General features: G+C 40.1%; 2 protein-coding genes across 2 annotated transcripts in view; both read right to left on the minus strand.

Moving 5' to 3' along the window:
* The window catches only part of snrka (SNF related kinase a), a 23301-nt gene extending 1907 nt beyond the window's left edge, over positions 1-21394 (minus strand). Inside the window, exons 1-8 of the mRNA XM_061665365.1 lie at positions 21137-21394; positions 14767-15097; positions 13420-13638; positions 11963-12209; positions 4828-4969; positions 3270-3482; positions 2127-2261; positions 1-941 (exon numbers count right to left, since the gene is read on the minus strand). The exon at positions 1-941 is cut by the window's left edge and continues 1907 nt beyond it. Coding sequence (XP_061521349.1) covers positions 1-941; positions 2127-2261; positions 3270-3482; positions 4828-4969; positions 11963-12209; positions 13420-13638; positions 14767-14889 — 2020 coding nt within the window. The 5' untranslated portion in view covers positions 14890-15097; positions 21137-21394. The remainder of the gene's footprint in view (positions 942-2126; positions 2262-3269; positions 3483-4827; positions 4970-11962; positions 12210-13419; positions 13639-14766; positions 15098-21136) is intronic.
* A 1835-nt stretch (positions 21395-23229) lies between these two features.
* Positions 23230-27285, minus strand: rpl14 (ribosomal protein L14). The gene is made up of 6 exons (XM_061664629.1): positions 27228-27285; positions 26189-26290; positions 26000-26094; positions 25262-25361; positions 24931-24984; positions 23230-23358 (listed from the first exon to the last, which is right to left on the minus strand). Exons 1-6 carry the CDS (start codon positions 27228-27230, stop codon positions 23275-23277), a joined length of 438 nt encoding a protein of 145 aa, XP_061520613.1. The 5' UTR covers positions 27231-27285; the 3' UTR covers positions 23230-23274.
* Between the last annotated feature and the right edge of the window lie 320 nt (positions 27286-27605).

Here is a 27605-nt window from a genome sequence, read left to right on the forward strand (position 1 = left end):
CCCCCACGCACATCCTCCACACGGGGCGTTCCTGAGGATCCCCGCCGATGCCGGCCGGACCATTGCCGGGCGTGCCTCCGCCCGCGCCGCCCGTCAGGTTGTGGAACTGCGAGCTGAAGCATAAGCTCATCAATTTTAGGCTTTCCACCAGGCCGGTAGAAGCTTTGGCAGAGTTCTTGCCTTGGCCCGAATTGGACCCGGGGCTGGCGCAGTGAGAGGGGCTGTCCTGGGCAGCCGCCCTTTTCTCGCCGTCCTCGGTGACCTCGCCGACCGCCGCGTCCGATGGCTGCCGACTCTCCGTGTTCTCATCGCTGGTCTCCGAGGAGGGCGTCAGGGTGATGACGGGCGCCGCCGCCGAGCCCGTGCTTTTAGGTGACGGGGGCGACGCTGTTCTAGAGTTCAGATTGAGGCTGAGACTGGGTTTGGTCAGGCCGAGCCCTTTTAACTCCCCCTCCTCCTCCTCATCCTCCCCTTTCTCATCCTCGTGGATCTGGTTGAGAACCGGAGCGCTCATGCGGGATGTCAACCGATTACGGGACGAGGCGAGGGACGACGAGGCTTTAGAGCGGAGCACCACTTGGGCGGGAGGAGTAGAGGGAGAACATCGGTCCTCCCCCTCCTCTTCCTCGTCCTCCTCCACGCTGAAAAGGCTGCAACTGTGGGTTTTACAGGGCCCCCCTGAGGTCAGAGAGCCCAGTCTGAGGGGGTTAGAGTGGGGCTTGGAGAGAGGCCGGAGCCCCTTGTCCTGGTTCTGACTGGGTGACTGCTGTTTGTCCTGCCTCTGACTGAGGTCCAGCAGAGCCGTTTTGGGTCGGGGGCCTTTGTGGAGGCTCTCAGCGCTGCGGGCTGGGGACTGGGGCCCCCCGGGGTGTGACATAGCCGGACCCCCCAATCCATCGCTGACATCCTGGTGGACATCCACCCGGGTGGGCCAGGACTGCCTGTGAATGTTTAGAATGCCGAAAGAGCACAAGTGTTAGCAGGCTGAGCCAAATTAGACCCATTCTACATTATAATTACTACATTCAGTCCTAAAACGGTTGTTTTGTTAGAGAAGGGCTAAAAGTCATAGGAATATCCAGGTTCTTTTTAAAACTCAAGCAACATCTCAGAATAGAGAAGCCTTGCTCTGCTAACGATCTTCCCTGCTAACAAAATAATAGAACATTGCATCACTTCAACAACCTCATAGTTATGACCACATTGTGTTGGTTCTCATTATAAGATTAAACTGCGTTAGCCTCTGCTACTGACAAAACAGTGCTAAAAGGTCATTTCTTGTTACATGAACACCCTCGTAACTAAATATGACATATTCCTTCGTGTGTTGTTAACTGCTTGCCATAAATCGAGATGTATCTTTTGTGTTTTAGAGGGTACGCTCAGAAATTCACTCTAAGCGCGCTCTCTACACTCCGGAACGTTCGGAAACTTGTTGAAGTGTGCTGTTTCGGTTATTCAGAGCTCCACACTCTAGGAGTGCCGGAGAGCACTCCCGCCGCTTTGGAGTGTCAGGCAGGACAATATGTTTACAGGCAGAACTGGCGCATTCAATATGGCGGACCCATAGTCTTCGTGTAGTTCTCTACTATAAAACTACATTGTATTTTAGCATTAGCCTTTTCGCTGTTCACAAAACTGTGCTAAAATCTCACTTAAACATCTTGTGACTCAAACTGAATAGTTTTACCTTTTTATTCTTATGTGTTGTTAACTGCCTGCCATAATTGAGAATTTTCCTTTGTGTTCTTTAGAGTATAGTGTTTTGCTAGTTCCATTACAAAACTGAACTCCGTTAGCCTATTCCTTGCTATCGAACAGTGCTAAAAGCTCACGACACATCACTCAGAACTGCTTCATGACTAAACATTATTACATCTTATTCTCTTGTGTGTTATGATCACTGTGTTATTTGTTGGGTGTGTGTCTTTTCTTTTTTTTTTTTTTTAAAAGGCAGCCATCTGTCCCTATGCTGTCAAGTTCATCTGTTGCAGATTAAGAGTAGACAGCAACACAAAGGTAGCCTTGACTGAAGTAGGGACTGTTTATGACTTGGCTGTGCTCTTTTGCAAGGAGTACATTTGTTTTACACTTTGTCAAGGTTATTTTTAGGTCAATTTTTGTACCTGAACTGCGCCTTGCTGGGGCTGGGCGATCGGGTCTGGCTGTGCTGTTCCTTCTCTTGCCGCTCCCTCAGCATCCTCTCAGCCAGCAGGTAGTAAGTTGCTGTGATGTGGTTGTACTGATTCGACTCCAGAGCCCTGACAAGCAAGACATTCAATAATCACCACTTTCCAAGTGACAAGGATGCAAATCTATCTTGACATTTCATTGCACTTACACTACTCACAAAGAGTTAGTGACATTCCACTTTAGGGTGAAATTTGAGGATAACCCTAAAATACACTGAAGTGTTCCCCGCACATATTTGCGATTAGGAGATTAGTATATTCGCAGATTGACATATTTGCATTTTTTTGGTGGACCTATCCTCTGTTAATCCCTGGAAAACCCACCCATTTCCCTGTTTTTATGCTCCAATCAGTGATTTTGTGTCATCTTGGTGTCCAGGAACTATGTCGAACGAGGTTGAGGCGCGTCAATTAGACAAAGGTAGTGCTTTGTCTTGTGGCATTTTGGTGTCAAGGAACTATGTTGAATTGAATTCAGGTGCTTCATTTTGACAAAAGTAGTGCTTTGCCCCCATTTTTATCTTGTGGAATCTATAGGCAATTACAGTATAAACTTTTAAGAGGGCATCAATTACTCGCGGATTTTCGCTATTCACGGCAGGGCTTGGTTGTGACACTGTATAACATCTGCTTACTTCATTTTACATTCTCTAAACTTTTGAATGCGGGTGTCCCACTGTTCAATGCTTCAGTACTTTTTGCACGACTTGCCGTTCTTTCACAAAGAGCTGCATGACAAAATTCACAACAGGTGTTTTTCTTCCAGGACATCCAATTCAATGCCTCTTTCTTTCTTCCAGTCTCTCTGTTGCAATCTGCTGCTGACACTATAATACTAAGGTCTATGGATGTTGCTCTTCAGCCCTTTGTTAGAGAACAGCAAGTCGTGCAAAAAGTACCGCAACATCGAACAGTTACACGTGCATTCAAAAGTATTGAAAAAGTCAATCCAGGTTCACCTGCAAATGTCTTGCAATTTCACCCAAAAGCCTGATGTGATATCCCTAACATTTTGTGAGTAGTGTACACTTGACAATGACACAAGCTACATCCAGAGGTGCAAACTGTGGCCCTTACTCAGTTATGGCATCTCGGTCCGCGATGCCACCCAGCACCATGCGTTGGATGATGGAGCTGTGCTCTTCTTCCAGCAAGCTACGGTGGGACACCAGCGGCGTGGACAGCTTAGTGGCCGGCGAAGGGTCGACGCCTTGGAGCCATGCGTGGTTCTCGATCTCCTCCAGAGTCGCTCGCTTTTTGGGGTCACGCTGGAGCATGTGGCCAATAAGACTGAAAGTGTGGACATCAGTATTAATAAGTAGCCTATATTTATTTTATTCATTTGAGAGGTTTTGACAGGATCTATGACCAAAGTCTTTGCTCCACATCCTGTACATAAACACAATATATACATATGTGAGATACATAAGAACGCAATATTTTTTTTTTCCCATAAGCAGAGCACTGGAGTTAGGTCAGTAACAAAATTACTAAATTTGTACTTCTTTCACACTAAATGTATAAATGATATAATATGCAGTATATACTGGTGCTACATTCGATTGTTACAATTAGCCTTTTACTGTATGATCTTTCTGTGCAAAAGGACAAAAAAAATTGAAAATCAATAATTAAGAATTTAAATCATGAAAAATTACTCCAATGTAATTAATTAAATTACACAAAATATACTAGAATTAGACCATATTTTCTCTATTTGGTTAGGATTCAGGACACGTTAATGCATTATTATGAATTTTTTACTTTTGACTCTATAATATTACTATGAATATACATTAAGAAATACTATCCATCCATCCATCCATTATCTGAGCTGCTTCTGTTCACAAATGTCGCGGGAGCGCCGGAGCCTATCCCAGGTATCAGCGGGCAGGAGGCGGTGTACACCCTGAACTGGTTGCCAGCCAATCGCAGGGTACATATAAACAAACAACATTTCACACTCACATTCACACTTACGGGCAATTTAGAGTCTTCAATTAACCTACCACGCATATTTTTGGGATGTGGGAGGATACTGATTGAACCCCGGTCCTCAGAATTATGAGGCAGATGCTCTAACCAGTCGCCCACGTGCTGCCAAGAAATACTATAGAATATATAAGTATATATTGCCATATATTTAACATAAAATGTTTTTGTTTCAAATAACACAGTACTACAGTATAGCCTTAACATCCCTAATAATATAACCAATCCCGCATTTTTAAAGTCGTTAAAAGCTAAACAATTCCCATAAATTCCACAAATAAATGCACGTGTGTGTGAATTAGTGTGTTTAATGAGGCTGCAAGTATGCTAAAGTATAAACCACCATTCTACAATAGTATACTAATTTTCATCCCCGAAGGGAAATTACATTTGCACAGTACTGTATATATTATGTTGCATCCAATGAAGACTGAGTATATATCCAGAACAGTTCAAACTGCACTGTGCACAAAAAAAAAACTGTTTAAAATGAGCGCAAGCAGGGGGGAGGAGAAGCCTCCGCTCGTCTTCACACATCAGCGGATATGAAATATGCAGCACCTGCCGAGCAGGCTCGTCCATCTGCGTGTGAGCATGTGTGAGCTTGTGTGTGCGCTCATGTGCTTGCGTGCCAGCGACTCACTCTCGGCAAGCGCCGGAGATGTGCGGGGGCACCGTGTATTTGCAGTCCATGATCATGGTGAGCGTCTCGCTGTCGTTGGCCTCCTGGAAGGGCGGCTGACCGCACACCAGCATGAAGAGAATCACACCCAGACTCCAGATATCTGCAGGGGAGGTGACAGCGAGGCGTTAAGTCTCAATAATACAGTGCATACATAACCATGAGTTTTTCACCAAGCAGTAATACAGTAGATTTGGTTCAGTTTGGGAGGCGTTTCTATGTTTTTCCTCTTGTCTTAAGTTGTGAAAAGTACTGCCGTGTCTGACTTTTTGGCACCCTTCCACTGGACTGTGTGAAAACAGTATCGAAATAGCAGGAACAATACATTTATCTTCTTGTAATAAACAGCTACATGCCAAGATGATCGAACATTGAATGCAGGATTTACTCCCTCCATTGTTAATTCTCTCAGGCACAAAGGTTTGGGCGAGAAGTATGGTATCGTTTGCAGAATTACACAAAAACACCTACCCAATCTACTAGATGGCCTGGGCGGTGGCATTGCTGCTTTGATTGCTGTTTTTTTCTCATCTGAATAAAAGTGAACTAACATGGCACTCATGGCTAAGATTGGCTTTTTTACAGCGTTAATGCTAGCATAATATTGCTAGTACTGCTTGGTTTGTTGAAGCTGGACCGTAGTCTCTGTGGCTATTTATCACCACGCACTTTCATAATTGGATGCCATTATAAATGGCCATGTTTGAGAATTGCGCTAATGCACGTCAGTGAGGGGCACAGCTTTGGTCAGAGACTCGTGGGGGCAGGGGGATTAGTCAAGTGAGGCTACATTCAAATCTTGCTAGCGGTTTTAACTGTAAACCCCCACCTTAACAGGATTATGCAAATAACGAACACAAAGATTTTCATAAAACATTGCTAGCACATGTGCCAAACTAAACCAGCCAAAATGTGAATAAGCGATCTCAATACAATAATTAATTGTCACTTTTTCCTGTTACATACAGTACACCTAATGTGTCAGGTAAATGTAAATAGTTGAAATAGCTCCACACGTCACACACGTTTACGCTCTGCGATTGGACCTAAATGGGACAGCGACCAAATAGACAGCAGCTGCAGCTGCACCAACAGCATTACTCAAACACCTCAGAATCAATTTTCCTGAAATGTTTAGGATGGGTAGCGTAGGTGCTGAGCAAAAATTTAGGTAAAAATCTGAATGGAAGTAAACACAACAATACAACCATTCAATGGCACTTTTCACCATTATAGTCAACTGTTAGTGAGGCCAAATGGGGGCAGAGTGACCCAATAAACAACAGCTACTTTAACAAGATTTAAAAAGTAGTTGTTGCATTCACTGGTGGATAACTCTGTGTCATGGTGTCCGACTATTTAAATGATCTAAAAAACTAGTTTGACTGAAACCTGGCTTCTCTGCCCTTTCTGCTCAGTGACCTGGATAAAAAAACAAAAAACAAAAAACAAACACTGCATCCCCCTCGGTTCAAATGAAGCATGAACCATATTCAACCACAGCGGCAGTGATAAATACGAGCTAGCTTCATGCGGATCTGTCTGAGAGAGGACGAGGCGCTCATGCCCCTGGAGCGCTACCTCCCTCCCTGACATTGCCTGCGTGCAATATCCCGAAAAGTGGGTTAATGTGTGCATCTCGGCACAGCGTCGTACAAGTGCTAATTTCATGCTACACTTCTCTTCGCCACTTTGAAGGGGACAGGACGGGACTTTTTTTTTTTGCTGCCAGGCTTTCGCCACCTCACTGGTCTTTTGACACACTTCCTGTCGTGACATGTTGTCTGTGATTTGGAAAGACACTTGCAGTGCAATATAAAAAGTGACAGGAACCAACAATATGGTGACAACAGAGACTGTGTTCTTATACAATGAAACCTGTTCATTGCGCGGAATCGTTCCAGGCTGACCACAAAAGGTGAAAAGCCGCAATATAGAGAGACTGTCATCAAAAAAATTTTTCATATACTCAAAAGTTAAATATAACTGAACTGGACTTAGGCAGTGTAGACGCTGACCACTAAAGGGAGCCTGCCGTATCACTCATGGTACTCGTACCACACTTTGAGAATCACTGGACTAGATCAAGTAGGTTGTGCATTTACATGATTACACAAAAACAATTTCATTTCTATGACTCTTGGGGCAAGGAAGAGTCCCATGCATTTTGGTGAGTATATGGATAAAGATGTGTTACACTTGGTCTGCACTCTACTGTCTGCTATTCCAGTTTTATTTGTTATTCCCAGGTTGTATGTTTTTAACGCTATTCCAACAATATCTGGTTCTTGCACAACGAGCTAAAAGCTGCTGAGTTGGAGGAAAATTCTCAGCAGCTTGAAGTCATTTCTTTAGTTAGTATAAAATATTGATTGGCGCTGCCTTAAAGGTGTGCTATTTTAAGGTCTTCTTTATATAGTTTTACACGCATCTTTGCTGCCGCGCATCTTTTGCTGCGACTTATTCATGCCGCACTTGCTTGGCCAAGACCTAAACTACCATGCAGACAACCAACAAAGTTTATTTGTCGACTGAGGAAGGATTCAACAGACTCGTACTGAAAAAGTTAGGATCCAGCCTGCTTTGAGTTTAAGACTACCTTATCTAAAACAACAAAAATTAATATCGTTTTTGGATTTAAAAAAAAATAAAATAAAAAAAAGCAATCACTGTAATCAATTCATGGTATATTAATAAAAAATAATTGTAATACAAAAAGATGTTAATTTTCTTCAGATTTAAAATAAATCTTTTGAAAATATTGGCTTTTATTGTGGCATGCTTGTTTGCTTTCAAAAAATATTGCATTATATAAAAACAAAAATGATTTAAAAAAATCTCACACTTTGGATATACTGGAAATGCTTTTCACTGGACAGCATTTTTACTACATTAATAATTTAATACATTTAATAAATACACAATGCATGTATCTTATAAAACGAGGGGAAAAAAAATTACAAAATAAAAATATCTAAATATAAAATATCTAATATCTATATAAAATATAAATATCTTCAGTTTTTTGGGGGGGGATTAAACAATTGGACATTCATGTATTCTATTGGAGTTAAATAAATACATAAAACGTATCTTGTAAAAATAAAAAAATAAAAATAAAATAAAAAAGTAGTTCGTAAGTAGTAGTAATTAGTCTCTGGGAATACATTTCATCTCTGTAGTTATTCAGTAAGTGTGTTTTGGTGCTCTGGAGAGTCTCAAGCTGCTGCAGTCGCTGTCGCCATCTTACCTCCTGCCGACGTCTCCTAGCAACCGCGACCGTCTCCCTCATTACTTGGGTCAGCGGCGCGTTCAACTTCCTTCCTCAGTAACTTTATTTACAAAACCAGATGGCTGACAACACATCGCCAGACAGCAGTAGTGCAAAAGTACAATACTTTGACCATGTACCATGTACCAAAAAAGGATAAATACAGTACATACAAATTAGTATTATTATCTCGGTAAAAGCTGAATGTTTGATACAGCTGTATTGGATGCTGTTAAATTGTGCTGATATACCAAATGCACATAATTGTACAGATATTTCCTGAATTATGCATGTGCACCAATAAACTGGTTATTAGGCATGCTTTTTTTGTTTGTGCAGCTTGTGCTTGTTGGGGTGGAAAGAAGAAGTCTATATTTAACTCGACATTCGCAGGATGTTAAAAAAGGGAGGGAGCTGACACGCTGCATAACATCAGGAAGGAAAAGAGGAGGGCACTTTTTACGCCACTTATGAATCCAGGCTCTGCACGGAGGTCAAACTGGGATCTCTTTATCGACCCAAAGATGTGCTACCATCCATGTCCATTCAATTTTTAGTCACAGAAGCTAATGGCACAAATGATTTTTTGTCCTTACAATTTAAAACACTTCCCATGTTTCTTGATAACATGCCCTGTGACAAGGCTCAAGAATTAGTGTACCATTTGGACCCTCTTCTTTAGCCTTGCTGAACTCAGCCTGTTTTCAGAGGGCGGTCCCATCTCATTCAGTTAAGCCACTGCTGACCACGCTCCCCTCGACTTCTTAGCCAACGCCGAGTACGGCTTTTGTTACCAGCTGTGGGATTTTGATGAGGCAACCAGCTACCACTAGACAAATTCTGGAAATATGCAAATTTGGAGACTTTCCATGGAAATTCATTGGAATTAATTGCAATTAATAGAAATAAATCAAGAATTTACAAAATTGAAGGTTATTTCTTAATAGGAAAGTTAAACTTGGGGACAATTTATTTTTAACATAATCCTGACGAAAACAACCATGTTTCAAGCAACCTTGATGATGAGTTTTGGCATAAGATAGATGCTATGTTTTTCGAGTTAGCAGTCACATTTTTGCTTACAGTTGCGAGCCAAAAGCTGTTTAATACCACTCCTAATTGAAGTTGACTGCTAAACTAAACATAGAACAAAGAAAATTACACGTTGTGTATGTTACCATAGAACACAACTTGGCCTAGCTTAATGCTGACAAAAAAAAAAAGAAATGCCATACACTCAACTATTTGTATACAAGCAATTAAAAAGTCAATTTTACACAATATGTGGCCTTTAATAGATAAGCAGCTTTTTCTCAGAAACAAATCACTCTCTATTTTCAATCTTTTTGTATTTTTGGCTTAACAGAGAAGCAACAAACTCCAAATAGGGCCAACTGAAAGCAAGGACAGTCCTCTTATCTCTGTTATAAAGTAGGCTTGTGGCCACATGGCACCCTGCAGCCTGGTTACCTTGAAGCCCTGAATACAAGAGTTCTTGTTTGGATGGTTATAATTATTATGTCATTGTTCCCCGTGGCTAAAACAGCATCCCACTTAATGACAAAATGCACAGGCGCAGCATAAGTGCTTAAAATAACAGACAGCAAACACAATGGGCCATGTGACCTCATGTCCAGCTGATAATGCCCAACAACAGGATGTCATTATTTTACTCTGGAGATTTGGAGAACGCTCATCTGCTTGGCACAAAATATGAGAGGCAGAGAGCAGAAAATAGCGTCGCTAATCCACACAGTGAGGAAAAAAAGAAAATGCTTCTCTGTTGCCCGTTTTCTCCATTTTGTGCTCTGGTGTACAGAGCAAGAAGACATTTCCTTCATAAATCCTCCATAATATAAATACTTTTTTTTTTTTTTTTTTGCTCTTACATTATAATTTGCTCTGTTGTCAACACTGATGCCATTGCTTGCTGTCTAATTTTGGAGTTTATAAGAAAGCCCAAGTAGTTGGATGGCTGTCAACTACAGTACAGGTCAAAATAAACCTTTATAAAGGGCTCAAAATAGGGATGTGCACATCAATACTGAAATAGTGACACCTCCGACACCAGATCTTCATGCTCTCAAATTGATTTTCAAATCATAATATCGATACTTTTGATACTCTAGTCATGTGAGGTCATGTACAGTATATCATTAACAGGAACACACTGGAAAGTTGCTAAACTATTGAGATCTTGTCGACATGATACGCTTGTTTTTTTAAAAAATTATTTATTTTTAAATCGGCTGGCTGCCAGACGGAGTAGCATACTGCTCAGTAAGTCAGTCACGCAGTAGACAATGGCAGAGCGTAAACGGAGCCATTTGTGGAGGTTTTTCCGCTCTTTAGATTTACCAGACACCTTAGATGTCCTTGCATAAAGTTGCCGACACCAGCTTGAATTTGACTCAGTATCGGATCGGAAAGGAAATCAATAATGGTATCGAACATCACTAGCTCAAAAATGTTAATACATTTTAACAGGATTTGGTTTGCCATTACAGGCTCCTACCCAGTACATACAGCTAATATTGATAATACATCTTAATTTTCCAGTGATGCATTTTTTTTTTCATGATGTGAAGATACTGATCCATGTAGATAAACCAAACCTTAGAACTGTAAGACCACTACCACATTGTGCTACCTATGAGCAATGCAAATAATTGAATATGAATAATAGACAAATTATAGAGCCTTGATTGAATTAATGCACTTTACATCAGTTCCATTAGGAACAAATATTTTAGAATGAGAACAACTTTGAAGTCAATCAGCATTCTGCAACAGATTAGGTTCAACTTTAGAGGTTCCACTGGATTCCCCTTCAGTACTGTTCCCCTCAACGACAAACTACGCTCTGCCCGTGGCTAATAAAAAATTAGCATTACTATCTTGGTTAAGGCAGCTTTGTCGGATACGCATTATACTGTGCAAGTGTCTATCCATTTGAAATGTCTTCTGATGTGGTCATTATTTAGCATAGGACACGCTCAGGCAATGTGAACCTTGAGCTGCTTATCAGCTTGCTGATAAAGATACCAGTGTGGGGACATGCACATGCACCTCAGCTCTTATTTAATAGCAATAGAGGGTGTGTGTGTGTGTGTGTGTGTGTGTGTGTGTGTGTGTGTGTGTGTGTGTGTGTGTCGCTATCAGTGAGCAATATCAGCAGAGTGGGCATGAATGTGAAAGTAATACATTCGCTATGGAGGGACAGTACAGCGTGTGCCACATGGCCGGTGATATTAGTCGCTAACAATGTTTACAGTGAACCCCAGCTATATTGCTGTTCATTTTTAGCACCTCTTACGTTGTGGGTTTTTACAGTGCTTTATACTGTACAGGCTATTCCGAGTTTAGAGTTTCCCCTTCAGTGTAGTGCCAAATTGTGGAGAGGACTAAAGTCCTGACAATGTTGTTGTATGCCTGTTTGTATGTATCGATACTGTGAGTTAAAACTGCTACAGTTGTCTGAAGGTTTATAACATCCATGCCAACTTCTTTTAGCCCATCTATGGCATCTCACATTATATCTTAGCATTAAGCTAGCAGACTTTCGTTAGACAAATTACGAGGTGTAGATGAACATTTTGGACTCCCATTTCTTGACAGCGTGAGAACAGGCAGGGCCAGAACTAATTCTTTTAAAAAGTGTGTTTTAATAAGCTTAAATGTGTTTAAGGCATGCAGGAGTGGTAAAACTATAAAAAATGATTTTTAAATGGTCTCCCTATATTTTGGATTTTCACCTATCGTGGGTGGGTCTAGAACGGATCCCATATGATACACAAACGTTCACTGTTTTTAATTCCAACTCACCGACAGCGGGAGCGTCGTATTCGTCCCCCAGCAGGATCTCGGGAGCAGAGTACGCCAGCGAGCCGCAAGAAGTGTTGAGCTTCTTCCCCGGCTGAAACCTGTTGCTGAAGCCGAAGTCGGTGAGCTTGACGACGCCCTGCTTCTCGAAGAACACAACGTTCTCTGGTTTCAGGTCCCGGTGAACCACGTGCAGCCGGTGGCAGTAGGAGATGGCATGTACGATCTGGGCGAAGTAACATTTGGACACCTGGAGGGGGAGACAGAGAGAAGGGGCAATGTGTTCACACGTGCCAAAGAGAATGGTACTGAGCGAGCAGACCTCTGCAAAAGCCAATTCCTGCATAGTCACGATTCCAACTTAGGAATATACTTGTTCGCTGATTTTTGGATGGAAACTTGGGGACCACGACTCTAACTGATTTTAACATTTATTTGGTGTTTTTTTGGGGGGGACCACGACTCTAACTGATTTTAACATTTTTTTGTGATACAATCTTTGACATGAGACGCCACAAGAGTGTAAATGTGCTGAACGTGGGCGTTTGTCAGCAAAATAATGACTTACCATCAATTCAAGATAAGAACAGCCTTCTGCTAATTAACTTGTTTGTAGAAAAAAGGAAAAAGGGTGATTGAAATATTTATAATTTATTCATATGTTGTAATAGTATTCTCAATTTTTTTGTGTACGAGTGGCCAGCCAGAAGTCCTTACTTAACACCCTGCGACTTTTTTCTGTGGGCTTGGTTAAAGGAGAAAGTCTATTCTACCAAAATCAACGACTTTGGAAGAACTTGAGAGGTCCTTGTGAAATCAGTTAATGCGGTTCCCAGGCGGCTTGAGAAACTGGTGGCTAAGGCTGCCGCCCATATCGAATTTTAAATAAAAAAAAATAAAACTCCATGCAATACACTTTCTTCTCATGTTCATTTCTTGTAAGAAAAAACAGAAATAGATTACAAGTACTTAAAAATAGGGAGTTACTTTTCAGTCAGCATGTAGTGTAGCAGAATATTTAGTTGTTCACTTGCAGACAAGGTTATTCAAATGGGCTTATTTCAGCAAGACAAGAAAGTTAATTATTGATCCTCTGGATATTTTGAGGAAAACATGTCACAGACATGTTTTAAATTGTGACAAAATGCTTAATATGTTCCCTAGAAAAATCTTGGCCTCTTTAGGCTATGCAGATATGCGTCATCAGTCATAATACAACAATCTGGATCCTAGATTCACAATCACGTTTAATGACTTCTTTTTTTGGCTCATACCCCACAACACCACAAAGTTCTGTGGAGAGTGGTTATGTAGTTTTTGCGTAATACTGCTGGGGGAAGACAAAACAAACAGACCTTATTGTCATAGTCACATGAACCCAAATGTCTGCTTTCTTCCATTCACTTTAACAACTGTTCCACTACTACTACATCCACTATTTAACCCACAATCCAACTCACTTCCTCACTGAGACCTCCTTCGTGCTTCATGATGCAGTCGAACATGTCCCCGCCGTCCCCCAGCTCCAGGATGAGGTAGAGCTTGGTGGCCGTGTCGATGACCTCGTACAGGCGCACCACATTGGGGTGCTGAACCAGCTTCATGCATCGCACCTCCTGGAAAAGGTGACCTCGCGCCACAGTGTCCAGCTTGGTCTTGTCGATCACCTTCACCGCCACCTGGAGAGTCAGGGAGTTAGTCAGGAAGAGCACGCCCAAAAAAAGAACTGAGATTTTTAAGACATTTTTTTTTAAATGGGTTTTTACAGTACTGTGAGTGGCGCACCCTCAGTGTAGTACCTGTTGTGGCACAACATGCCGGGCAGCACTGACGTTTAATAATAGTCGTTGTTCCCACAGCGCAGATAGAATATACTACATGCCTAATTTTTTACTGTATGCTCCGTTTATATGTGTTGCTGTTCCATGTGTGTTAAAGTAGCAGTTGATAGAAAGATTAGAATTACAGTAACATCTATGCTAATTTCCATTAGCCTTTCTATGGCTTTTCGCATCATATGCTAGGATTAAGATAGCAGACTTCTGTTCGACAAAAATTTAATTAATTGGTTGAACATGTTGGTGTTTAAATATACAATGTTTAAGTCCATTTTGCATTATGTGTCAATTTTTCAGTAACCTTCAACTGTGAGTGACAAACTTGAGGCAAGCACTATTTGAATCTTATTTGGAGAACTGTGTTAGCAAGAGGGAACAGGCGCTTACTAACTACTACTTACTTTTAAAAAGCTTGGTTTAATAAATTTGTTTAAAGCGTGTGGGAGGAGTAAAACTAAATACAGTGGAACCTCGGTTTTCGTGATTAATGTATTACAAAAAGTCTGACTAAAATGACGAATTGTTCAAAAACTGAAGCAAAATGTCCTATAGAACTAATGTAAATCCAATTTGTCTGTTCGAGACACCCAAATATATGAACAATAAATATATTTTATATAGAATAACTATAGTTTAACATACATAAAACAATGTCAAATAAATTAATGACTAACGAAATGGATAAATGAACATTAAATATCAATGTTATCTTTATTAAAGTTTTTGATACGAAAACCAAGTGTAGGTACAAAAACTAGGACACAATTTCACTAAAAAAAAAAAAAAAAAAAAACGCTGAAAACTAAATCATACAAAAACTATAGTGTATGAACACTGAGATTCCACTGTAATATTTTTTTTTAAATATTTTCTCTCCAAACTGCAGACTTTCACCAGTGGGTGTGTCTGAAACATAACCGCCGCGATAAACGGGGGTTCACTGTAAGAGCAAATAGCACATCAGCACACCTTTTCTCCAGTGAAGACATGTCGGGCCAGTTTGACCACAGCGAAGTGTCCTCGGCCCAGCGTCTTGTCCAGGTCGTACAGCCCGGCGATCTTCCCGTCATGGTGCCGTTTGAGGGCTGCCATGGCCTCTGGCGGGAAGGTGGGTAAAGTCTTGTGTCGCCCTCTGGTCCCTCTGTCAGACGTCCATCTTCTATGTAGCTTGACTGTCGGCTGAGGTGTGTCACGGCAAGATAAGTGAAGGGGAGAGGCTGAGCTGAGACCAGCTACTTGTTGGGGTGGCTTCAAAGGCAGGGTGGCAAAAAGCTTCACTTTAGTCCCATCTTGTCATTCTCTGTGGGATAAATAAAACCATGCATTAATCACAGATATTAAACATACAACAACCAATCCAGCAAAGGTCAAGATATTAAGCTAGTCATTCATTTTCTATAGCGCTTGTCCTCATTAGGGTCGCAGGTGAGCTGGAGCCTATCCCAGCTGACTTTAGCTGAGAGAAGCAGGATTCACCCTGCACTGGTTGCCAGCCGGTCCCTAGGCACAACCATTCACACTCACATTCACACCAATGGACAATTTAAAGTCTTCATGGAACCTAACATGCATATTTTTGGAATATGGGAGGAAGCCAGAGTACCTGAGAAAACCGAGCCAAGTATGGGGGAAAACATGTAAATTCAAATCCGGAAACTCAGAACTACGAGGCACACGCGCTAACGACGAGACTACCGTGCTCAGTTAAATCTATTTAAAGAAAGCTAACCGACATCTCGGACTTGTCTTCTGTATTAGTATTCCTTTCACCATTATAACTTATTCGAGTGTATTCTAGACTTTTGTATTGTAGCATTTTATTAATGCAACCCTAAGCCTTCCTGTTGTTATGAAGCGTGCCACAGCCACGTTTAATTTTATTTTTAGAATAAGCCGAAGACATACAAATGTACTGGACCTTTTTTTGGGGGGGATGCCAAGCGGCTGTTGCTGTTACAAGTTGCTTGTTCATAATATTGGCTGTTGCATGAAGTATTAAAATTGATTTCCTGTGACCTCGTGTGGCCTTCATTATGATTTTGTTTAGTACAACAGACACTGTGTAAAAGATTAAACAATGTCAAGCAAGCCACTCAAATTTTCCACTCAACACATATTGCTAACGCTAGTCACAAGTGTGTTATGCTTTCACGTGACGCCACAACAGTAGGGTAGGAGAATTACTTCTTGCGTCGAAAGTTCCCTCAGTGCAATATGGCCATCACAATAAATTAAATATCAATTACAAACGTATATTACCAACACTAACAGTACATATTGACAGACATACGGAGTAATTATGGCAATACTAAATACATCCTGCAAATGCCTTGCTGCTCCCTCTCCGATTTGACTTAATTTGAAATATGATTATCTGATTGCCTAAATGTCCTGCCAGGGAAACAACATTAAATAGTCCTCAGGTTTAAAAATCAGATGTGTTTCTAAAAATTCCAAACATTGAAAATTATAGAGATTTTATAACTAATTTCACAAACACATTTTCCTTTTTGCCTTACATCTATGAATTCTTCATGTCATGTCCTTTTCTGCTTTGCAGTTGTTGGTATATTTTTATTGAAATTCTTTGAAAACGAATGCCGCACACACAACTTTGACTGCGTCCCAGCATATTCTAAAACACAAAATGGCTTTTCAAGGCGAGTCAATTGCATTCTTCGCCCTGATAGGTAAAGAAAAAGTAAAACATTATGCTAAAATTAAACTTAAGTTTTAACATTAGACTTGATGAGTTTATAGTAATCTCTTTAAAATTTGAGATCATTTTAGTGAACTATGAAATGACACTTAGTTTGATTTTTATAGTGGTTAATTTTCCTTTGCACTTGGATGACAATTAAGCATGTCATTTAAAATAAAGCTTGTACAGTGAATAAAGGTTTCATGAAAGCAATAGTTTGAGCCTGCAACAAATTACAGTGAAACCCCACTAGGTATAGTGAAAAAATAATAATTAACGCCCACCCAAAAATGTTTGTAATTGCCTATGAATCCCCCAACGTGGTGCCAAAGCAATTTTTCTATATTAGATACGGCTTTGGCCTGAGGATAAAAACAGCAAAAAGCTGAGTGTTTCAGTGAGTAAAGCGAAATGTAGAACTTGAGAATACCGAACCAGGAATACGCAGAGATTCACTATAATTCACTAAATTGTTGCGAAATTGAAACAACTTGGAAATAACCGAGTTACATGGAATGAATTGTGTCCTACGTGGCACTGCCAATCAAATACAAGCATTGATTATATAGAGTCAGATTTTTCACAAAAATACTTTCAATTGAGTCCCAAATTAGAAGCCTTATAGCCTTAATATATTGTACCATTCGATAAAATGTAAATCGAGAAAAGCGGGCGTCATCCAATTGTTTATGACACTGTCAGTGTCTAGGTACCGTACCATAAAAGCTGTTCAACAGAAAAATAAAATTAGAATAATGAGCTCAACTCAACAGGACCGTTAACTGACGTTTATTCCAGTGACCTGAATCATGCCAACAGGCGCCACACTCCCCGTGTGTGAGACATGCCGTTCCAGGCATACTTGCACCTTCATCTCCCTGATAGCGTAACAACGCCCACAGGCAGGAGGAGGGGCCTGTCATTCCTGACTTCCACAAAGTCGACATGCATGCCGAGCCAACACTGAGCAGACGACAGGCACGCCAAGTACAGGCCCAGAACATTCCTGCAAGGTGATCCACACCTAGGTGTGCCACCACTCACCTAAATTCATAGAAACAATAGGACAAAAGGAGCTGTTGCCAGGGAGCACACCTTTTTACAGAACATAAACATAAAGCATGGCAAGAAATACCACCTACCTGCAGCAGGCTGGGCAACAAAATATTATAAACATCTCTCTGTATGATTAAATTAACACTGGATGATATGGCCTTAAAGGAAAACCTCAATTCTTTTCACAAACAAAACATTTCGTTTGCAAGTTTTGCTTTTGTGGATTTACTTAATGTCGCCTGACACCAAACAAGCTTTGAAAGAGTGTTTTTTTCCCTGCAAGTTTTTCTTCCGAGCATTAACATGAAATTACACTGTAATAACAGAAATACAACGGTGCCTTGAGATACAAGTTTAATTAGTTCTGTGGCCACTCATAACGCAAAACATTTAAACATTAATACGATACGGCAACAAAACGTTATGTAGCCTAGCAAGCTAGTGGAAGCACGAACAGTTGTACATAAACATGCCGCCGTTCTGTCGAATCATGCTCTAAAGTTTCGGTGAGGGTGAAGTAATTTAATTACAGTAAGTTAGCACCCATTATTTATGTCATGTTGTAATGTTGGTTTGACCTGACTGATTAGAATACATGATCTGACTAGAGCAGTGATTTCCAACCTTTAAGGAGCCAAAGAACATATCTTAAAATTGAAAAATCTCACGGCACACCAACAAACAAAAATGTCACAAAAAGTGCATACATTAATTACTGTATTTACTTCCTGCCATCTAATAGAAGACCATTCATTTGTTCTGTCTGTCACTATGCCTCACTGGCATAAATAGAGGAACAAAGATACATTATTTATTGTAAATATAATTTTTTAAGCAATTAATTACACAAGCATATACAATAAATGAACAGGTCATTTAAATAGACACATTCCTCAATCTTGTGATCGGATCAGTGATCGGTTATCGTTTTTTTAAACTCGCCGATCGGCCCCAAAAATCCTGATCGTGTAAAGCCTAATTTTAAATGTTCAACAATTTAACACACTGTTGTTGGAGAGTAACGCTGCACCCCCTCCAACTCTCTCAGGCAATTCTCGTGTAGAGTTGTACTGCTGAGGCAAGGTGACCTCTGCAAAATATTTGCACATACCTCGGGGCAAAAGACTCTAAAATGTGGCTAAATCATTGCTTTTGCAACAGGCCCTATATCAAACAATGTGATACTGATTCTGCTCATGTCGTCTGTTTCTTAGCAGGAATTCAGCAATTCGCGGCATTTCAGTTCATTTCAATGGGGAAAATTTCATTACTATACAAGTAAATCGAGTTACGAGCTTGGTCATGGTACAAATTAAACTCTCAAGTTAAGGTATCACTTTAATTGCATTATTTCATGAGGGAAAAAAATGGTTTGCAAAACTTATGCATCGCTCATCTTGAATGTCCTTGGGTGTACCTAATGTTGTGTCCTGCTTGAAGTGAAGAGACGTACATGGCATGTTACATGTGGTCGGTGTAAGCATGTGTTGGCTTAATCTCTCCTTGATGCTCAGGTTACCTAATAAGGCGTAAGTGTGTGAGCGCTTACATTCATTCACTAGCTGATGTTACATCTTGAAATTCACATCAGGCATCTGTTGCATAAGGAGCAAAGCGTGTTGCTTTTGCAAGGGGTGTGTACAATTGCACACACAACAGAAACCGTGTCAAGGACTAATGACAGGGGCTAATATATCATAAACTGTGACACAAGATAACGACTAATTTAATGGCGTTACCTTACATAATTGAACCAATATGACAAAAAATGAGAAGATTGAAGGCAAATGGACAACAATTTAAGATTGTTGTCTTAATTACACACCCAGCCACTAGAACTTAGAACCCTTGGCAACGAGGCACAAAAAACAACAAATAAATTGAATATTTCACATAATTGATTGACTTTATGATCAGTTTTTGTGAATTCTATGTCGATATTATGGCAATACACAATGCCACCATGGTAATACAATTTATAGGAGTGGCAACAAACACAAGAATCACATTAATATTTAATGCAAACCTACTCCACTTGATTCCCATTATTGCAAAGCATCACTTCAATATGCTTACTGCAGCAACACAAACACTAATCTCAATCTTAGAAACATAACCATAAAAACTAAAATCAATTGGGAATGTATAAACAATACTACTTATACTACCACTACTCCTACTCCTATTCAGTCATTTTCTACATTTGTTTAGGGTCGCTGGTGATCTAGTGCCTATTCCGTCTTTCATTCAGGCGAGAGGCGGGCTGGAATAGACCCTGGACTGGTCACCAGCCTATCCCGAGGCACATAACGACAACAAAATCTCCCGCCTGTGGACAATTTAGTTTCACGGAATCTAACATGCATGTTTTTGCGATGTAGGAGGAAGCTAGAGTAACCAGCAAAAACCCACACATTGGGAGAACATTTCAACTTTTGCTTGTTTTCATTTTACTTAAGTACATGTTTTTTTTTTCTATTCACACCTAGATTAGTAAAATAATCTCAAATTTGGTTGCGTATTCACTTTACAATATATATTTTTTGTCAGTCAACCCAATTAGTGGAAAATGTTTGATGTATTGGCTGAATCACCAAATGTATACAGTGCATAAACAGCCGTGTGGGACGCCATGCGTTGATGACAACATACACTGATGAAAACCTTGTGCACGGTGGACTAGCGGTTACCATAGTCACAGTTCTGAGGTTCGAGTTTGCATGTTCTCCTCACGCTTCCCTGGGTTTGTTTTCAGATTCTAAAAAAATGCATGTTAGTTTAATTGAAGACTCAATTGTCCTTAGGTGTAAATCGGAGTGTGATTTTTTATTAAAATGTTCCCTGCGATTGGCTAGTGGCCAGTCCATGGTGTATTCGCTTAAAGTCAGCTGGGATAGGCTCTGCTACACGCATGACCCTAATGAGGATAAGCGATACAGAAGATGAATGAATGGTATGAAAAGCCAGAGTTGAGATTCGAACCTTTGATGCAGATGTTGTAACCGCTATTTCACTGTGCTGCATTCATGTATTCTAAAATTTACAAATGTTTCATCATACTCTACTATTGCCTGGTTAACAAAGAAAAGTTTACTTTTATCTTGGAGTACTTCGATATTACCCATCCCGATTTGCTATTTTCTATTTTCTACTGAAAATGAATGGATGCTTGCCTTTTTAATCCCCTATACATTGCTGCCTTAGTTCATGTTAACGGTGACTAATTTTAGTTTTTTTTTTTTTTTTTTTTTTAAGGCCGTAGCCATATCAGATTTTAAAAACGCAATTCATAATAAAATGGCTTTCTCCAATGTGTCCAACAATAGCAAGAGGGTCAACAAATCATTGTTATATTTTCACAGCTATGTTGTCTGTCCATATGTGTCCATCCAGCTTCCATCTAATGGAAGCTAGTGCGGGTCGACAACAACAACGAAAAAACACACACTCACAAAAAAAAAAACATCTAGTCGACGCTGGGGGAAAATCCTGCAGTGGGATCCATCCGAACCTGGCCAACTTGCCACAAGTGACCACCCGGGCCCAATGGAAGCAGTTTTTCGCCTTGCATGCACCACTTACCACGGAGAGAAGCGAGCAGCCAGCCAGTCACTACGAGTCCTCTTCGGGCTCCCTTTAACCAGACAGCAAGGCCTCACGGGGCTCCGACCGACCGCTGGAACTGCGGCTTTCGACGACGCCTCGAACCGCAAACTTTAGGATGATGCTAGGAAACGATTAATCTCGAGCCACGCCGGGTTGAACTACCAAACAGTCTCCGAAAAACAATTGAATGTGTGTCTCTCTCGCTCTCTCTCTCGTCCTCTCGTTCGATTTCGTCAAGCGGCGGATGTGGTTAGCGCTAACACAGGAAGCGAGCGAGGTTGTAGTTATCAAAACATAAGCTTCTTCTATGATTAACGACTCGTCGGCCAATCGACCCTACCGTTGAATTTTTTTTTAAATATTTTATTTCGAAGCGTAAGTGATTGATTATCCCAGCCCGAGTGGTCCGTATGACGTTCAATATGGAACCCTAAAAGCGAAAACATACTAAAGAAAGAAAAAAAAAAACGTATATACGTTTAAAACATTTCCATGCGATACTATTAACTAATGTAACCCCCAAATACCAAATGAACTAGTTATTTATATTAGGTATGGTTATTCAAATGTCAACAATAAACGTTTTATTTAAAAAAAAAAAAAAGTACTAGTTCCGGTTGGACGACGTGAGTTTGCTTGTCACTGCGCATCGGCGACTTCCAGTTCTGACGTCACAAGCACGTTAATCAACTATATTTACTCGTGATAACGATAAATCAATAAAATAATAATAATCAATAAAAAAAAAAAAATTTTAAAAACACGCTCACAATTTTGTAGAACAAAGAGCGTGGATTTCGTGGAAATGTATTATTTAAAAAGCACAATGGGTGATAATACGTAAAAATACGTAAAAAGAGACTCAGTGTTTGCCTGACACTGTACTCTATTTGTGAATGTGCTATTTGTAGCGCGGTGGTGTTTCAATTAGCCGAGCACATGGACAATGTTCAAGCCGGTTATGTAATGGCGAGATACTCTTGTGCGGGTTCAAGAAGGACCTGTTTGGCCGGTGAGCTATCACTCAGCGGGATTATGGCCAGTCCACTAATTTGGACTGCAGAGAACGCGACATTTAATAACCGATTTGCATACAGGGTAACTGGAATAGCTTTGTTAAGTGTGAGCAACCTCCCGTTTAAACCAGATAAAAGTAATGTTTGTCTTGAATATCTTTTGTTAAATCCTCAGCTTCCTGACTTTTGCAAGGGGAACGTAAACGAAAACCAAGCAACCACAACGGGCACACTGCCCTCCACTGGCAAAGAGGAGTTTCCCACTTTGTTGCGTAATGCCCCTCCTGCTCAAATCCAGCAATTATTTCAAAAACATAATGTACTGTAACTATACCATACACCAGCACCGCATAAAATACAAAGACCTATAACTAACACACAATAGAATTTCCATAACACTCGCGGCCATGTATAGCATTTGCATATATTCATATTGCTTTTAATTTGCCTCACTGTGACTCAATGAGAATAGCGCACTCTACAGTCACAGCCAAATCACTGGGACTTGCAAAACAGAGCTTACCCTAAAGTTACAGTGCTCCTTCACTATGACCAAACCCCGCTGTAAAATAGCAAAAATCTGCCCGTAATCGATGCCCCTAGAAAGGTTTATACTTGCTTGTAGAGGCTAACAAAGAACTACTTTTGTTGAAATTAAACTCATTTCAACATTGCTCCTTGCCGTAAGATGGTGGCAAAGCACTCCTTTTGTCTAAAATTTAGATAAGACATTTGACTCTACATGCGGCGCCTCAATTAACTTCATAGTTCCTTGGAATCAAGATGCCACATAATTGCTCCAAATACTTTTATTGCTTGCCTGAGCACACCCGTAAGTTCACAATACGTTATAGTCTACTGAGCACTCCCATTAACTTGTGTGCTTACGCATGTCATGTCAAATGCTCCGTTCAAAGCATTCAAGCCGCTTGAGTTGTTAAACTGTGAAAACAGCAATGACTGACTAAACACTCAATTGGTTAGTTTCTTCCAACCCTATCAAGGATTCCAGTGAAACCATAACATTGAAAGATTCAGACAAAAAGACGTAGAACCAATCAGAATGTTTATTTTGAAAAAAAAAACAAAAAAACATTTTCACTTCTTCACTGCCTTTTTCTGGACCTTCTTCACTGCCGCTTTCTCAAGCTTCTTCACTTCATGCTTGATGATCTTGTTCCTCTGCACGAAACAAAGTTGAGAATTACAAATGTATTAAGTCCCGTTGTTGAGTCAAACAACAAAATTTCAGTTGTAGTAAAAATAGCAAACAATTTTAGCCAATAGTTCTGTGTGTAAAGAGCGTCACTAGAGTCGTTCAAAGCATGACACAAACAAGTGTGGCATATATATATATATATATGCCACATATATATATACTATACATAATGGCTTCAAAAAAACTTGATTCACATGGAGACATTTGTTGGCTGTATCATAGATCAGAAGCCTGAAAAAGCAACCTCTGCTGACTAGGTGTCTTGCTCTTCCTCAACAAGACAGATTAGGGCTGGTGATGGAAAAAAATAAATGAATACAAAAAATAATAATAATTGAATAACTCGGCTGAGTTGACTTAAAAAATAGGTTGACGCAGAACTTCTTCCTCAAAGCTCAGCCGGGACCCAAACAAATAAACGAACAAAAAAAAAAAAACGTTTCGCTCAGACCAATGTTTTACATGGACATTTATTGCAGACGGAAGCAGTGTTTGCCAAAAAAGACAGAGGAGCATCTGTAAGTGATTTTTAAGACACTAACAGATGTATAATGCTAGCGCGCTAATTGTGAATGCCAACCATTTAGTAAAGGCTGGGGGCGATTACTCGAGTACTTATATTTATAGGATAATCAATGCTAAAAAGGTTTGACCATGAAAGCCCTACATTAGATGCAAATTTTTTTGAGAAAGAGCAGGACTGAGATATCACAAGGACCATATTTGATCAGGGACCAGAAGTGTCTGGCCAGTGGGTGTCATGGTTAACTCATTTGAAATGGCATCCCGCATACGTGAATATCTAGTGTACACCACTAATGTATACCTATTTGGTTTAAAATCAGGACTCATCTATGAGGAGCCTAGGAGACAACATGAACAAACACATTTTACAATCCATGTGTTACAATATACATTGGATAGTTTACACAACCGTGTTCAAATGCCAGGTTTTTTGTAAAATTTAAATAAGGCTAAGATAAATCATTCCAAAACCTTTACCGTGACCTATAATCTGTAAACTCAATTTAAAAAGGAAAGTATTTTGATTGCACAAGTTTGAACACCCTCTTCTAACTGGGAATGTGACTGTGTTCAGAATTAACAGAACACATTCAAACTCATGTTAAATGCGAGTCATCACAACAATAGAAATTTCAAGTGCCTCTGATTAACACAAAATAAAGTTCAGCTGGTCTAGTAGACTTTCCCTGACATTTTTCCGAGCAGAAGCCTAAAGATTTTGTACGAATACTGAATGGTATATGGAACTGTTCAGAATTCTTTCCACCTTGACTAAGGTTCAAATTCCAGCTGAAGAACAACAGCTGCGAAGCATGATACTGCCATTAACATGCTTAACTGTACGAATGGTGTTCTTTTGGTGTTATGGCCAAAAAGTTCAACCTTGGTTTCGTCATCCCATAACACATTATCCTGCATGCTTGATAGATTTGAAGATTTTTTTTTTCTTCCTCAAAAATTTCTAAAAACAAGGCTGAACAAAAAGTAGACATTCATTCTGGATCACTTACCATCCTCTTGGCTTTCATCACCTTATAGCGGTCAAAGTCGGACATTTTGGCCCTCTGCAAAGAAATTTGATAAACATTATATGCAGTCCACACCTTAAACCCAGGCGCTGGGGATTTAAAAAAATAAAATAAAATAAAAAATCATATGATGGCAAAGGGCAAATTCTAGCTGTCACAATTTGTTTTGTCCTTCGAGCTAAACAGGTTTGAGAAGACTTAGGTTCTTAAAGCATGGTCATGTCAGACTGAAGGAGTGTGTGTGTGTGTGTTGCAATTTCAAAAATCGATATTCCTTTGAAGAGCAATAGTATTAATGAACAAACAATTTTACCTTCGCTCTGGCCTCGATCTTCTTGGCCCAGCTGCTCTGTACCCACTTGTCGTTGACCCCTGCCTTCTCCCAGGCTCTCCTCACAAACTTCTGACGAGCACTGTGATCCAGCACATTGACACAGCGGTGTTAAGTCCCTCATTTCGAGTTTGCTTAATTTTGAACTGTATGACACTAAGGACAAAGATTATAATAAAGCCACGTGTAATACCAATTCAGTTTTATACAGGTAAAGAATATTGTGTTAGAAAGGGGAATCCAGTCAACAGTGACAATTTTGAGTTATTTTCAACAACGTAATACGAGACTGTAATCATAATGCTCGCCCCCATCTTTTCTCTATTTGGGGTCGCTGTTTTTGAATGAAGTTTTGATGCATTTATTTTTTTTTTATGGAAAGATGCCCATCCTGAATCTACTCCTTCCAATTCATCCTGGTTTGGAATCAGCTCCTAGTTGTACTGTCTATAGTGTGGGAGACTTTCGGCTTAATCACACTCTATAAAACAATTGTATTATTTTTTTTACATTCTTCTTTTCCATATCTTCATATTTATATTTCAAAACACAGTGTTATTTAATTTTGTTTAAACATTTATTTTTGGGGGATGGAATTTCAATTTGTATTTCGAGAACTTGATAGCCATATGACTAAATTGAGTTACTATCTTGGTCACAGAAAAAATTTGACAGTGTAAGTCAAAGTACCACCGTATACTGGGCCACGCTCGCTCTCACCTGTGAGGCACTTTGATGACGTAGTCTGTGAGCTGCATGCACTTGAAGGGCATGGCTTGCCTCTTTACACCAGTGCAGGGACCATCAACAAGGGCCTGCAAATGTGACAAACACAAATCTGATATGTTACGGTCATCAGTTTAAAAAAATAAAATAAAATTCACATTCTTACATCCTCAAAACACTCACCCTATTTTGGTCGATGACGTCGATAATGGCAACCAGCTTGCCGGCGTAGGGCCCGAAGGCGATGTAGGCGACGCGGCCGATCTCGACGAAGCGCTTGAACACCTGACAAAGTACACATAGGATCGTAAATGCACATACAGTGTCGTTATGCACATAACTGGGCATTACTTTTACATGAATCAACAAAGTATAACACAAAAATATAAAATATTAATTTCAGTAGGCAAACTATTTCATAAACTGAAAGAATTTTTCTTTACCGCTTTAGCTCATTATAAGAAATGGTGTGCAAAGTGCAGATTTGTCTTGCCAGTAATATTTGAATTCTGTTTGTGGCTGCTAGTAGATACCCACACCATACTACAATAGTCCATATTGTTTTAAAAATAATTCAGGTAAATGTTAAGTTTGTACTGCATGACAAAAAAAATGTACGGCTATACTGTCGAAATACAATAGTGACAGCCACAAAACAGCAAGTGTTAATTATGCAGTAGGTCTGATCATTGCTTAAGTTTATTGGCCATCTTAATCTTAATGTAATTAATATATTTAATCGATATGTGCGAAGGTATCGCTCGAAAGCTTCATCTTCCAGCCACACGTCATAACAATATTCGAAGCAACTCGTTGTTAGCATTGGCTAACGAAAACATCCGAACGGCGTCTAAGCACCCGGTGTGAGTGACACAAATATAACAATAGTCATGCAATTTGCTGCAAAAACATGTTATGTTCATATGTCATATATGATGTTGGTGGTTTCAGTCACTCTTGAGTTCAACCCCGTTAGCTTAGCAGGCGTGCTTTTGGCCCCGTCTACCGTCTGGACCACGTTGTACTGCGATTGATAGCCGACATTTTATCGACAAATATTATTGTCGAATAAACGTACACGTTAACGTCAGACAATTCTATGAAACGTGTACGAGTGTATTTGAGGTCACAAATAGCAACTGTTATGTCAACTGGACAGCACATTTAAGAAAAAAAAAAAACCGCCGTAGTGAAAATGCTAACTCGATCATGGCAAACCTACCATGGCGGCAGCCTGGGAGCAGAAAGAATGAAACGATTTCCGGCAGGAGCAGATGCTGCTTCCGCTTAGGTGATGCGCATGCGCAATGTCTTTCGTGTCACAGTACAGTAGGTATCGTACTCAACTTCGGCCTAAAATGCTCATATTTAGTATTTTGTTGTCCTTTTTAATTTAATTCGCCCTAAATTTAACATTTTGTATGGCCTAATTAAAAGGTTTTATGACTTCCTCTTCTGTACTACTTCCTACTAGAGCTATCATGAAGTCAAGCTAGATGGATTTCTTTCACTTTGGACAGGTGGAGATTATATTATTTACTAACTGTTTTATTTTTTTTAATTTATTTTAAACAGAATGTCATCATTCTCGTGGTGAAAC

The sequence above is a fragment of the Phycodurus eques genome, chromosome 20 (genome assembly GCF_024500275.1).
Source record: "Phycodurus eques isolate BA_2022a chromosome 20, UOR_Pequ_1.1, whole genome shotgun sequence".
Taxonomy (NCBI): Eukaryota; Metazoa; Chordata; class Actinopteri; order Syngnathiformes; family Syngnathidae; genus Phycodurus; species Phycodurus eques.

Bases quoted from the DNA above. Each gene is read 5' to 3' on its own strand.
- rpl14 (XM_061664629.1), bottom strand. The intron at 25,362-25,999 runs GTGAGAGCGAGC...GCTGGATCACAG, and splicing joins GTCATCAAAGTGCCTCACAG to TGCTCGTCAGAAGTTTGTGA. The intron at 23,359-24,930 runs GTAAGTGATCCA...TGTTTCGTGCAG, and splicing joins TGATGAAAGCCAAGAGGATG to AGGAACAAGATCATCAAGCA.